At 44.8% G+C, this 15000-nt stretch overlaps 1 protein-coding gene across 7 annotated transcripts in view; it reads right to left on the bottom strand.

Moving 5' to 3' along the window:
- The window catches only part of zgc:110045 (uncharacterized protein LOC664755 homolog), a 25441-nt gene that overhangs the window by 6803 nt on the left and 3638 nt on the right, over positions 1–15000 (bottom strand). For 3 of the 7 annotated variants that reach the window (XM_063191827.1, XM_063191829.1, XM_063191828.1), the window contains 11 exons: positions 11929–11952; positions 11770–11802; positions 11281–11397; positions 10653–10784; positions 9035–9163; positions 7787–7876; positions 5977–6018; positions 5184–5259; positions 4080–4132; positions 2690–2859; positions 1–1272 (listed from right to left, as the gene is read on the bottom strand). The exon at positions 1–1272 is cut by the window's left edge and continues 239 nt beyond it. In XM_063191827.1, coding sequence (XP_063047897.1) covers positions 813–1272; positions 2690–2859; positions 4080–4132; positions 5184–5259; positions 5977–6018; positions 7787–7876; positions 9035–9163; positions 10653–10784; positions 11281–11397; positions 11770–11802; positions 11929–11952 — 1326 coding nt within the window. In that variant the 3' untranslated portion in view covers positions 1–812. Of the gene's footprint in view, positions 1273–2689; positions 2860–4079; positions 4133–5183; positions 5260–5976; positions 6019–7786; positions 7877–9034; positions 9164–10652; positions 10785–11280; positions 11398–11769; positions 11803–11928; positions 11953–15000 lie in introns of those variants that run through there. The other 4 variants (XM_063191830.1, XM_063191832.1, XM_063191831.1 and 1 more) reach the window with 2 other exon arrangements.

The raw sequence follows: 15000 nt of genomic DNA, 5'->3' as shown, positions 1-15000 counted from the left end.
AACTCAGGTGCATGCAAAAGAAACACACACACACCAGCATGCACAAGTAAACCTGCGTGCCCTGACATGGCATGGCATGACATGCTCAAACAGACACACTTTGTGTGCAATCAATCATACAGTGTTTGAGCTATCCCAGATGAAAAAGATATATATTAAAAACTTGCATGCCTATACAAGTTTTATAAAAACAGTAAACGGGCCACCTTTGTGGTATGTGGCATATAAATAAGAACTCATACACACTCCAAGTATATGGAACGTGTAGATCTGCGGTACTTGCATATGAAGAAAATGAGGAAAGAGCCACTTTGACAGTATGCACCATATAAGAATTGTATAATATTATATGTTATATTACAAGTGTACAATAATTGTATGATTTATACAGAATATATGAATCATTTTTTGAATATATATCTTTTCCATATGGGATCACACAGGGCTTTGAGCAGAAAACAGAGTATGGAGACCTGACAACGAATGTCGAGACGGGAGGACAGAGGACAGGAGTGTGGAGGATGGTGACAGAAGCCTAGCATGCTGTTCCCACTTCCCAGATGCATCTGCCCCCTCCACTCTCTCTTATTGCATTGCTTTTAATAAGAATAATACTGCATAGATTGGTGAGATCGTTTCTGTTAGAGGACTGTTTCAAAAACAAAACAAAAAAAATCAAAACAAATAGTAACCACAATGGGGGGTGGTGGTGGAGGGGGAGAAAAGCTAGCGACTGCCATAGCGCATGATTTTTTTTTCAAAATTGATGTGATTTGTGTGTGGTTTTTTTAATCTTATTTAACTTTTGCCCGTTAATAGGGAGCGAACTTCTGGCGGTCGGATTTTTTGAGGCCGGCGGCCGTGGGGATCTTGGCGGTGTACGGGCCGAGGCCCGGCGCCAGGCCGGCGGAGGAGGCGGCGTGCACGGCCAGCAGGGGCACGGTTTTCATGCCAAGCAGGCTGGACATGGGCACGGCGTAGTGGGCGGCGCTGGGCATGGTGGGCACGGAGAGGGTGGAGGGGGAGTGCATGTTAAGGGCGGCGGCGTGGGCTGCGTGGGCGTGGGCTGCGTGGGCGGCATGGGCTGCGTGGGCTGCGTGGGGGTTGGCGGCCGCCGCTGCCCCGGCCAGCATAGCCATGGAGTTGGCGGCAGCAGCGGCCTGGGAGGTGGAGGAGGGGGAGGTGGACTGGGGGAAGCCCATGTTCAGGTCAACGGGAGTGGAGGTGGCGGAGGAAGAAGCGGCCTGGATGCTGAGTTTAGCCATCTCTAAGCTGCGGAACAGACACAGATGGGGGAAAAGGAGGGAGGGAGGAAGGGAGGAAGGGGAGAGGGAAGGAGAGGGATTCAGGAGAGAGGGAGGGGTAGAATGGAGGGAAGGAAGGGAGGTGAGGAGAGGAGAGGAGAGGAGAGGGAACAAGGAGGAGAGAAGAGGAAGGGTTAACAGAACAGGTTATGGAGAAAGAGAAGAGCAATTCCAAAAAGAAAGGGGAACGAAAGAAGGGAAACAAAAGTGGGAGAGAAAGGGGGAAGGGGGGGGTGAGAGAAATGAAAAAAGATAGAATCAACACGGGAATGTTATGTGTTACAAGGAGAACTCATAAATAAAATAAAAAAGGGGGTTTTACATGCCATGATGAGTATTAATAGGCTGATGAGGCACAGAAATGGGTGAGAAGAAATCTTTGAGCAGATTTTGCTAGTCTACTACATCTACGGGATGCAGGAGCCAGTGTTTCACCCCAACGTTACTGACTGTACACAAAACATCAGCGTTACATTTAGATATAAGCCTTCTGGCCCATTTACATACAGCAGTATATAGTCCAGGTGACAAGAGTGACTCAACGAAAATATACAAAGTTGTTGTCGACCTTAGTGGTGCTGCTGAGGATTTTGATACTAGGTATAATACACAGTACACAAGCTTACAGAAGCTAGTAAGAAAAAAATGGCTTCTAAGTAATTTTCTACATGCTCTAAAGGTGGTTTCCAATTGCATTATCTGGCAATGTGTGTGTTATTTTAATTTGTCGAATGTATTTACTGTGTTTAACCTCATTGCCACCAAAATGGTAAGGACCAAGTCTTAATCGGTTACTTAAAACTCTTTACATTGTCCCAGCAATTGTTGTTATGATTTATGTAATTGAGTCTTCAGCAAAGATTTAATAGGCCTGTTGACGGGCCCATCTGCAGGAAGAGATGTGCAATTCAAGTGCAATTCAAATCTTAGCTAACAGACATGCCTGCTTCTGAAAATATCCTGTTAAGTCGAGCAACACTTCTCGCCTGGTCTATAAACAGGCCTTTATGTACTGTATATAACACCTAAGAACCCAATAAACCAGTTTGCAACTGCCCCACACAAGACAGCTGGTGCTAAGTGAACTGGAGCAAAGATTACTGTAGTAGCAGAGACACAGAGAAAGTCTCTTCAGTGCCCCCCAAAAACCAAGGATGGGCAACCTGGATTCATTAGGATCCAGTGCCACATATTCCAAATGACCTGTTCTCTCCCCCGTCCAGTCCAGCCAGGTGATTGCTTGGTTGAACGATCACCTGGTTGAATTGAACAGGTAAAACCAGGTCACATCCATTTGGAATGGGTGGCACTGGGCCGTAAGCTAATGAATGGAAGTGTCCCACCACTGCCCAAAACACGGCCGGAGGGGGCCGTCTGGTTCCTACCTGGCGTTGATGAGGTACTGGGCCACACTGATGTTGGCCGGCGAGCCTGTGATGGTGACATGCCGCACCGGCGAGCCATCTGTCGCGCCGGCGATCTTGATCTGGGCGCCCGACATCTGGCGGATCTCGTTGATTTTGCTTCCTTGTCGGCCAATTATGCAGCCGATGAACTGAAGGAGAGGGAGAAGCACACATGTTAATGTGATGGAGAGGCTGGTTGGCCACTTTGTTGTTTTGGCTGGTGTTGCGTCGAGACGGGCTGCTTCGTCGAGATGAGCTACCATGAGGCTGACATACAGTAGCTGACAGAGACAAAGCCCAAGCCCAAATCCAACCCTCTATGGCAGGGGTGGGCAACTTTTAAGATAAGGGGGGCCACATTTTTTTCATCCAGACCTATCGACCATCGGAGGGCCAGATGACTGTGGATCTGGCTGCAGCTTGCAGATTGGAGCTGCAGTTGGTTGCTCAGTGACAGCCGAAAAAGTTAAGAAGGAATAGGACTGTTCTCTGTCAGCCAACAGTGTAATTTCAACAGATTGACTCAGTAGTGGTTTCAAAAAAAAGTCTGTTCACTATTATTTAAAATTATGGTTTATCTATGGGCTGCACTCAGTGAGGAGGCGGGCCTGATGTGGCCCTCGGGCCTCCAGTTTCCCATCCTTGCTCTATGGGGCGCTATTGTAGCATGCTGTAATGCAGGGGTCCCCAACCTTTTTGGGTCTGAGGGCTACCAAGGGCTACCCGAGGGCTACTGAGGGCTACCCAAGGGCCACTTTTGTTCAAAATCCTCTACTTATGTCTTGGCATCATTCTCAAACCACACTATTATTGAATGATAATTTGCTTATAGGTTATAAAGAATAAATAATCTCATATTTGAATCAAGAAAAGCATTAACTGTGACTGAAATCTGGTATTTGTCACTCTTTATTAACATCCTTGGTGGGCACCTCAGAAGCTCCTGGAGGGCTACCTGGCGCCCGTGGGCACGATGTTGGTGACACCTGCTCTAATGGCTTGAAGTTCAGCTCAATGGGTAGCTCAAATTGTCATGACACTGGCAGACTTTGGTACATGAGAGCTACCTGGAGTCTGTTAATAACATAGCCCAAGCCCAAACCCCAACCTCTAGGGGCGCTACTGTAGTGTGCTACAATAGCTTGCAAGCGCAGCTCGACAGGCAGCTCATACAGACATGGCATTGGCAGAATTTGGCATGCGAAAAGCATGAAAAAAGATAATTGCCTGATAATTATATGCCACTTCAGTAGCAGGACAAAATAAAGCGGCCAGCCAAACAAGCAAGGCAGCGGTGATACATTTCTGAGAGGGATTTGCCAAGCATGGCCACATGTAGAGCAGAGAAGAGCAGAGAAGAGAGGCTTACGTCATTTGGAATGGTCAGCTCGTGCGAACTCGTAGGCATGGTGGCATCCAGACCTATGTAAGAGAGACAGGACAAACAGTAATACATGCCAGAGCACGCAGTCACAGAACACATCACCATCATTCATGGAAGCCTTACTTGACAATACATAACACTATATAATTGTAAATTAGAATAGCTATAATAATAGTCCTGAATACTATCTGAACCATACTGTGTCTATGAGACAAACTATGCCTATATAGCTATAAGTTATGTGACAGAGCGGACGGTTACGTTCTGAAATGAACCTAGCCTTCCTTTTATTATTACAAAACCGTAACAGCACTGCATTAAATATTTATGATTTGGAAAATAATCCATTTAATTATTACATAATTTATTCCTCCCAAAAGAAGCACACAAAAAAGATCATGAGAGGGTGCATTTGTGTGAGAGTTGGTGAAGAGGTAGAGGGTAGGGGTAGGGGGAGGGGGAGGAGGATAAGTTAGGGGTGCTCAGGAGGACATGACATAAAAGGGAACACGTTTAATTTTTTTCTTCTTCATGCTGATACCTTTGTTGGCAGCATAATTCTAGAAATTATGTTAATAATCGAGCATGCTTAGTAATGACTAATTTTGTACATGATACAAAAAAGGGTAGAAATAATGTTTCCTCTTTAGGATTCCATCTTACAGCTTTTTTTTTTTTTACTGATGTTGATGCAAGAGGATGTGTTTTTTTTCACTATGAAATGCTAATATCGACCACTATCAAATCAGATTTTCCAGATGGACTGGTATGAATTTTATGTCCATCATGTTGTGTCACAGACTATTTATTATTGTCGACCACTTAGCCTATGTGGTGGTACCTCCTTGCTAAAAAAAAGAAAAAAAAAGTTTCTTTCTAAACACTCCAGCTAAGATAAATGATTTATTTGTTTTATGTACAAAGACAGAGTGAGTGAAGACAGGGAGACAGATGGAGAGAATGAGAGAACGAGAGAGGGAGGAGGCGGGGGGGGGGGGGGAAAGAGGAGATGGATGGGGGAGAGAAAGAGAAGAGAGAGAAAGGGAGAGAGATATGGATGGACTTCCCCAGGGAGCTTTGGGTACGTACCAGGGAAGGTAGGATTGGTCTGCCCAAGGGAGGTAAGGGGGATATGCTGCATAGCCAACTGGTGAAGCTTGGTCAACTGCAGGGGGGCAGGAAGGGATGTTAGAAAACTAACCAATCAAATGCTATTATTTTGTTTTCCCAGTGGACACTGAAAGAAAGCTCTACGGAAACAGAATCTTTTTCTTTTTTTTTTGCGGGTTGCACAAGTTGTTAGTCCCCATTTCTGAAACTCCTTCTCCTTCCCAACAGAGACTTGCCAAAAGTGAAACAGTATCCACACCTCTGATTCTGTTAAAAACAAAGGAAAAAGGGGGGGCTCTAGGATGGACATGAAGAAGGGGGGATGGGTGGTTAGTAAGTACTGTACAATGTGTTGTATTGCTAGGACTGTATGGTATTAGTTTTTTTTGGTGGGTGTGCTTGTCTTGGGGGGTGGTGGGGGGGTTTGGGGGTTTGGGTCGGGTATAGGGGAGATCGTCTCTTGACCAATTCTGGTTGAACAGAAGAGGCTCTCGAGTTACATGAGGTCAGTAAGGGCAAGACTTTGGGGGGCGGTGGGTGGGCGGGCGGAGGTGGGGGTATTGGCAGTAGCATTGTGGGTGGTGAAAATCCATGCAGGATGCCATGGGGAAGAAGAAGAAGTGGTGGTTGTTTGGTTGGTTGGATAGTGGCTGTTTCTGGTAGGGGGGGTGGGAGGTAATGACTGGGACTTGGTTGGGGTTTGTGGTGCTGGTGACACGTTGGAGTGGGGGTGTCAGAGAGCACTGCGGAGAGCCCTGGGGACTGCACTCACATCTTGGTGTGGAATGGCATACTGGCCGGGCATGGCGAAGGCCTGCGGAGAGACAAGAAGGAAATCGCGCTTATCACACTCCCATACCGTAAACAGAAACCACATCAATCAATTAATAAGATTTACACTATATAGCACATTATCACATGTATCACACTTATCACACCTCGATGTGCTCGAGAAAGAGAAAGAGAGGGAAAACATAAATATATGTACAATATTACCTAAATAGAATGTACATGAATACGATTAGCACCCATGTCAAACGTATGAGTTCATCAAAACCAGATGAAAATAAAACTGTTTTTAATTTCCATCTGCAGCAGGCCACTGTTGGGCCAATGTTCTAATTTCAACAGGAAGCTGGTTCCAGCATTTGGCAGCATAATGGCTGAATGCCATTTCACCCTGCCGGGATTTTACTCTGAGCACCACCAGTAGAGAAGACTCTGAAGACCTAAGAAGTCTTTCAGGTTGATATTGCTGTAGCATAGCTGCAATATACGGTATTTATGGCCCTGGCCATTCAGCGACTTATAGACAGTGAGAAGAATGAGAGAACAGATGTCATTTGAACTGTCGTTGACAAGAATGATGAGGTGTCTGCAGTCTTGACATCACCCAGGGTACTAAAAAAGCACTCGAGGTGGGTAGAGCTTGTGAGTGAGGGGCTCATTTCGATCAACCCTGCCACCAGGTGTCACTCAATGACAACTGCCCATCAGCTTAGCATGCCTCTTACAGAAGACCTACAGAGAATTACCTCTAACATTTGTAACTTGTTCAGTGTAGATGTACACAGAGACGGGAATACGACTAACCATGCCCAGTAGCCCCATCATGCGCACTGTTTCACCAGTGGAACGCTGTACTATTCAGAAAAGATGCTTAACTACCATAGTACTAAAACACTATGACATTACACAGCAGTACATTACAACTTCGTCACTGCCATTGTGGTAGCAGAAAATGTATAACAGCAGCCATGTCTTTTGAGTTTAAGTTATCGGAAAGAACTAAAAAAAACCCAAGATTGTTCCTCATAGTAGACTTGTTTCTTCTCACGTCATATTGAATTAACCTCTGTGTCCGTTCAGTTATGGTCTAAAGGTCAGAGCTGGCTTCCCTTTCCCAGAAATTACACCAACAGTCCCCTGCACACACACAAGTGGACACGAGTTATGCTCCAAACACAGAAATAACCAAATTGCGTCAAGTCAAGGAAGACTGAGAGTCAATTTTGTCTATTTTTGCAGGGGAAAAAGAGGAACAAACAAAATCGGCTGCACTTTACGTCTATGCCTCATCAGACTGCTAACTTTTCCCAAACACGTTTACCACGACTCCCACAGGAACACACGCACAAAATAGCATGCCCGGGAACATAATTAGAAAATTGGAATCGGAATGGCTTTTCCGATAGTTAGGTGAGCCATTTGTTTTACAGAGCTCACATATGCCACTGTGCACTAAACACCACCAAACAGCTCTCTCTCTCTCTCTCTTTAAATTATTACAAGCACAACACAAGGCGCTGAAAACTACTGTCTGCAAGATTGATGGCTCGAGAATTACTCGATCAATTCCAAACCGAGCCCTAATCCGATTCCTAACGAGCTACGACCTTAAATCTAATCCTGTCTGCATTTGTTCGCGTCCTCCGAAGAGAATTAAAACTTTGCTGATAGAAAAAAAAGCTTCCCACTGGTTTAGCGGACAGGAAAACACGAGGTAGTACGGTGCACAATACTAGCTAAATATTTAAATGTGTTGTGTGAATAAGGTATGAGACTGCTTGCTTGCTACTCACGGCGGATGCGTGCGGCTGGGCCATGACAGCGTGGGGCCCTGCAGGGGACTGCTTGGGACGGTACGGGATCGTCGCTCCTTTGGGCGGGGACTGGACAATAACGAGAGCCACAAAAACAACAACAAGACATAAACAATTCATGCCTTCCCAGCTGGCGGCTGTTTTTTTCTAATGTGTGGCACATATACAGTACACACACACACACACACAGACACACACAGATGAACACACACACACACACACACACACACACACACACACACACACACACACACACACACACACACACACACACACACACACACACACACACACACACAAACACACACTCCCACACACACACACACACACGTTTATTAACTGGGATTCCAAGTGAGACCTCACCACCAACCACCCCTCACCCTCCTCCGCTACTCCCCACTGCCCTCCGTTAGGTCCTAGCTGGGGATAACCTGTGGCGTTATTTGGGTATTGAGTGGTCCCAGTGTGTTTAGTGTGGAGAATGGCTAATGCAGCCCTGTCTGCGCAACTCATCCCCCCGAGGACACATCAAAGGCGGTGGGGGTGTGTGCGGGGTATGGGGGCTCCGTGGGGTAAAGAGCCAAAAGTGTGTGTATGTGTGTGTGTGTGTGTGTGTGTGTGTGTGTGTGTGTGTGTGTGTGTGTGTGTGTGTGTGTGTGTGTGTGTGTGTGTGTGTGTGTGTGAGTGCAGCATATGCATGTGTGTGTGCATGTGTATGAACTGTAATTATGGTTGTGTGTGTGTGTGTGTGTGTGGGAGGGGGGTTGGGGGGGGTAAAGTGCCAACTGTGTGTGTGTGTGTGTGTGTGTGTGTGTGTGTGTGTGTGTGTGTGTGTGTGTGTGTGTGTGTGTGTGTGTGTGTGTGTGTATGTGTGTGTGTGGGTGCATGTGTGTCTGAGTGCATGCATATTTATGGATGTGTGTGTGTGTGTGTGTGTGTGTGTGTGTGTGTGCGCGTGTGCGCGTGTGTGCGTGTGTGTGTGTGTGTGTGTGTGTGTGTGTGTGTGTGTGTGTGTGTAATTGTGCTTGTGCTTGTGTGTAATTGTGCTTGTGTGTGTGTGTGTGTGTGTGTGTGTGTGTGTGTGTGTGTGTGTGTGTGTGTGTGTGTGTGTGTGTGTGTGTGTGTGTGTCTATGTGTATGTGTGTGTGTGTGTGTTAGCTTTCATTTGTGAAGGGCCTCCCTCCCTCTCCCTTTCCCTCCCTGGCCTGCCCTCTTCGCTACCCTTACCTCCAGCATGACAGTGCAGATGTGCCTGACACACTGGGTGATGGCGCTGGGAGTCCCAGACACGGTCACGGCCCTCTCTGTGGAGTCCGGCAGCAAGTCGCCTGCCACCTGGACCTGGGCACCCGTGGTCTACGCAATAAAAAAACGAAACAAAACAAAATGAAACAGAACAAATAAACAAACATAATATGGAGAAAGGGGATGGGATTACTTCATGTTGGACTTTTCTCATCCTCTGATATCGTATTGTATCATTTTGAACTTTCTCATCCTCTGATATTATATGTACAACTTGAAAATTAAAACTGAATTTGGAATAAAAAGAAAAAAACAAATCAGTCCAGCCCGGACCAGCACAACCCTGCACAGCCAAGCCCAGACAGGAACGTGAAAGCCCGGACAGAGAGGAGCCACGGGGAAGATCCACTGTCGAGTGATCCTAGCCACCGCGGCTCTGAAGTTTTTTTTATAGGACCCGGCTATTTATAGGCCGCAAACAATGCCCATATGGCGGAGTCCTTCTTCCACAAGTGTTGGCTTTAAAAAAAACACACTGTGCCTTTAAAACCACAATAAGACATGCAACTATTTAGGACATTCTGCCTTTGCCAGTGTCACAGCCTACCGGCATGAGTCCATTCAAGCTATTTATACATTCATCTATTCTTGCCCCTCCTGGGTCACACTGTCCTCAGGCAGGCATTCCAGGCTTGGCATTAAGTCAACTATTTCGCTCATATCCTGAAATAAATACGACCAACTTTAACCAAACAAAAAAACAAAAAAGTTGTCGCTGAAAGGTCTTCACAGGGGTCTTCAATGGCAAACGGGCCCAGTGATATTAAGTGTGACAAAGTGGGGGTGTCTACATTCGGTTCTAGGCACTAGACATCCATTAAGGACACTGTGTGAGCAGATTATTTGTTAGGAATAGCCACAGCGGTAGCTGCTCAGGCCCAAGGACAAAGGAGTCCTTAAATAGAGGAACAAGAGGCACCAGGTTGTTTTTAACTCCTATGGGGCAGAGAACAGAGAGAGAGAGAGAGAGAGAGAGAGAGAGAGAGAGAGAGAGAGAGAGAGAGAGAGAGAGAGAGAGAGCGAGAGCGGGGGGAGGGGGGGGGGGATTTTGGAGGAATGGAAGGGGGGGTGCAGAGGAGGAAGTACCTCTATTTTTGTTTCAATTAATGACTGGACCCACATGAAAAAGATAAATAAAATGTGCATGCATGTAGAAGCCAAATGACAAAGTCTCATATGAAAATACTAGTATGGATCATATAACTAAGCACTCATCGACATTCCATGAATAATGTTTACATGTTGCAATATATGGAACATGTATGTCTACCTTGTATATGAGTAAAATTCTGAATAGGCCACATTTACACTATGTGCCATATATAAGAATTGTAAAGTCCATATATGAATAACCATTTTGTAAGTCATAAACATGTTCATAGGTATATATATTTTCCATATGGGTGGAAGTAAAAAAAAAACAACAGATCCATACAGACACTGTATGGGGGCACAGGATGTAGGGCCTGTATTTTGGCTTCAATTAATGCCTGGGCATTTAAAATAACACCCTAACAGGTCCATACTGTGCTTAACTTACCTCTCTGATCTCTTTAATCTTGGAGCCCCCTTTGCCTATCAGCGAGCCGCACTGGCTGGCCGGGAAGACTAGGCGCAGCGTCACCGGGGGTTTGCTGGTCACTGTGCTGTTTATCATGCAGGCATTTATGTCCTAAAATAACAACAGCAATGAGACAATGAAACATGAGCTTGCCAAATGCACCCCACCCCCTACACACACACACCCCCACCACCACCACCACACAGAACAATTGGGGAGTCCACCTTCTGCCCACCTTCCCAACTGTGCAGTTCAGAGAAGTACCAAGATAACCAAAATCACTTTATTAATACACCTCATCATGCACGCCGTTCCACCAGTGCAATGCTGTCATAGTAGTTGAATAGACTTTACTACCGTAGTAGTAAATAAACAAATAGATCTTCGGTAAAACACTAAACTAACAGCATTACGCAGTCTTTAGTAACACACCACACCGTGGTCATTACCATGTGGGTAACAGCAATGTTATAGTAGTGGCCATCATGTCGTAGCAGATTAATACACCTGAATATTAAGGGCAAATTATCCGCCATCCATCAGTGCAACAACAAACCAAGGTGCAAAAGAGCAGGGGGAGAAGGTGATGGAGAGGGAGGAAACTGACCTCCTCGAACTTCTCGGCGATCATGGCGAAGGCTTTGAAGATGACCTCCGAAGCTCCTGTGATGGTGACAATCCTCTCGGGACTGGAGCCGTCGGATATATTAATCCGCGCTCCACTCTGGACAACAGAGGCACAAATTTATACAACACGTCAAGCATTCAACAGACACCCAGCCAGCACACAGTAAAAAAACACAACGTAAAGTTAATTAAACACTCCAGAGAGTCAATTTAACATCTTCTAGGGTGTGTGTAGCCCCAGAGTATTTTCTCAGTGTTGAACTAACACTGTTTTTTCCAATAGACAGACACTCAGCAGCCTTAATTGCCAGTATTTCTAACCCCTGTCTTTTATTATTTCATGAGCACTACCTAGCCTAAAGCGATGGCATATAATAATGTGGGTCTTTTCCTTTCTGTTATTTGAAATTCAAATGTCGTCCTTACTTCTGTAAAACACAACTGAAAATAAAAAAACGTGAGTTTTTACCTCTTCTCTCATCTTTTTCACCGTTTCTCCTTTCTGGAAGAGTAAACGCAAAGAAAAAACAATGTAAGTTACAGGGGTAAAAAAACAACACCTAAAAATAATAAATACGATGACTGAAATTAAAATGAGTGGATGACACAGGGTGTTGTTGATGCATACCTTTCCAATTATGCTACCAACCTCCTGAAAATGAAAAAAAAAGAATGAATGAGACTTGAGGCATATGAAACGCGGACGGAAGAAGTTTAAATTAGACCTTTTGGACATATGTCATTTTGAACCTCGTTTACATGTACCGCTTACACAAGCAGAAGCAGAAAGCTTCAAAGTGACACTGCTTGGCAGCCAGCACACAGTGGGAAAACAGTAGCCCTGTGAGGCAACACAGCAAATGGCTCTCCCTCGTTGCACCATGACTCGTGTTAATAATTTAAGGATGACTAAATGAAATTAATTCAGCTCCAATGACACATAACAAACATCCTCAAGAGTAGCTAATGGGGTGGCCATGATCACTCTGAGCGCGAGGTGTGTTTAGCATGCGGGATACTCCGTGAATATTAACCAGTCCAGTAAATGACAGGCACCCGGTGTCACCACCGTCACGAGCCGTGGACTAACAATGAGCCCCACACACAACACTTGTTCTTGGTGGTATGCTGGTATGCCTGCGTTGGCATGTAAGCTGATATCTGTCGCGCCACTTTAACAATATACCCGGCACTATGCGGGTCAAAAGCTGATATCTTGTAAACGTGGCTGAGCTGCTCCATTAGCACTCTGATATGGCTGATCCGAGTTGCAAAGTCATGACATTATGAAGTGCGTCACGACATCGTCTAATTTCTTAGGTCATGTCACCCTCAGAAGAATTACTCAATACTGTACTACCGTATACATGTAGATTTCAGATGAACTGCATGAAAAGCGCTTGCTTGTCCACCCATAGGCAACCGCACAGTAAAAAAATGCAGTGTTCATTCAAGACATGGAGTCTACTCTCTAAGTGTTGAATTAACACTGCATTTTTTACTGTGTAACATATGTATTTCAGAGAAATACTGTACTCTGTATATACACATTTGATAAAGTGCTTGCTTGTTCAACAAACTGCTCTCAATGACAGAATAAAAAGAATGGCTGACATTTCAGTCAATCACACCTGACTGCGTGCACTTTACGTCTGGTCAAGTTTCTATTTGTGCTATTCAAAACAATGGATCAATCAATTTGAAGTGGGTATACTGAAATCCCTGAAATTTAGAAGTGGGTATACTCCGTATACCTGCGTTCTACGTAGACTACACCACTGCTGTGTACAGAGAGCAATGTGATCCTGGTGTGTTCAAATGTTTGTGTTTTGCCATAAGGGCGCACAACGCTACACAGTGGAGGATGTCTGTACATGTAATTCAACTATTGCTCGTAGGGGGTTGCGCACACTCTTAAAGTTTAAAGGTCTAATGTGTACGATTTCCATTCTCTTCTTTTCAACTTGCCGGAAGTGACAAGAAGATCGCCTACCCGTAGCTGCCATAGCCCATGGTGATTGTACAATGTCATGGCAGAAAAGCACAATTATTTAAAGTAATGCAAGATGGCATAGGAATAATGGAGGGGTGGATCACGCTTCATCTACATAAAGCTGTTACATTAAAGCCAAAAGCAATAGTAGAGATGGACAGTGGTGGTGAATATTAGGAGGGGGAGAGGAGAAGCCTGGGAGCAGGCAACACAGATTTTTGTTGATAATGGACACCTAAAACATGGACAAATACACTGGACCTCTAAAGTTAGACATCTGAATGTCTTATTGTTTACTTCTTAAACTCTTAAGACATGTCCCCTGTTATCAATTTGGTGTTAACAGAATAGTATTGACCAAGTCGTAATGTATTAGTAAAGGCTCTGAATATAGTTGTAATAGTGTCGTACTGTAGTACTGTAGTGTAGAGCGGTGTGCATTAGGAGGCTACCAGTAACTAATTTGACTTCACATCAATTAAGTGACTATCTCATGCCATACTGTATCTGAATGCATCTAAATTGTAAAAATAGCCAATAGGCGATGCCTGCTATACTGCAGATCTTCCCCAGTTGTGGCCTCCCCTCCCTGTCATCAAAGAAGAGGCAGGGCCAAGACTACAGGTAGCACTCATGTGATGAAGTTCAGCAGAGTTTAAAGGTTAGTGATATCAAACTTCACATCCTAGACTTTGTATGTTGCTGTTTATGTTCTTCTGTTGTAATTTAAGGTGTTTTGGATAAAAGGGTCTGCCAAATGTAGTCTAATACTGACCCACACTTTGTGTGTTGCTTTGTGTTTTTTAAATTACTTTGGATTTAATAGTATTTCCAAAATATAGTGTAACGTAATCTACTGTATATTCTCATACAGTATGATGCAGTTCAGCAGAATGAGAGGAAGATATTGTCCCATACTTTGCACTGTAGGTATATTGCTTTCCTTCTTTGTAAAGCCGGGCATACACTGTGCGATCTTCTCAGTCGCAGGTATTCGGCTCCTGCTCACAGTGTATGAGTGAATCGCAGGGTTTTAAAGTTCACACATCTCATGACTCATGTCCTCACACTATATGACCTGATGGTCAGATGCGACCCGAGTGCTCTCACTGTAGGAAGCAGCAGACTTGTTTTTTAGGAACTGCAGATGACAAAAACATGGATGGGAAGCGCACACCTGAGGCGGAGGTAAGGATGTGCTCAAGAGCGAAACGCGCACCCCAGGCAATTTGTGAATGCCGGTCAGTGAATGGGCAGTGTGAAATGTAGTGTCAAATTGCGTCGTAGCACTGCTTCACAACAGTGCGATTGATTCTCTCACGAGGAGCGACCAGGATTTCAAACAGTTTAAGATTACATCTACTAACCATTTTGGCCGGTGATGAAAAAAGTTAATTTAGAGCCACGTCTGCAATGGATGCATAATGAGGTTTTGTGAGCTCACTCTTCGTATAATCCTGTCCTTTTGGTAAATGGCTTTAGATAAAACCCTGCTATGTAGTGTAATGAGGTGTAATATAATGTAAGGTTCTGCCCTTTTTGTACTGTTGTCCTACAGTATGTGCCTTTTGTAAATCACTCTGGAGAAAGGGTCAGCTAAATAATGTAAGGTAATGTAATGTTGTCTCCCACGTGCAGAAAGAAAGTTGGGGCTTTGTAGTATATTGCTCCATACGTCGCCTATTTCCCTTTGAAAGTGGATACAAG

Source organism: Engraulis encrasicolus, chromosome 24 (genome assembly GCF_034702125.1).
Source record: "Engraulis encrasicolus isolate BLACKSEA-1 chromosome 24, IST_EnEncr_1.0, whole genome shotgun sequence".
Lineage (NCBI taxonomy): Eukaryota > Metazoa > Chordata > Actinopteri > Clupeiformes > Engraulidae > Engraulis > Engraulis encrasicolus.
Note: the sequence above shows the minus strand (reverse complement) of the source record. Positions and strands in the feature narration are given on the sequence as shown.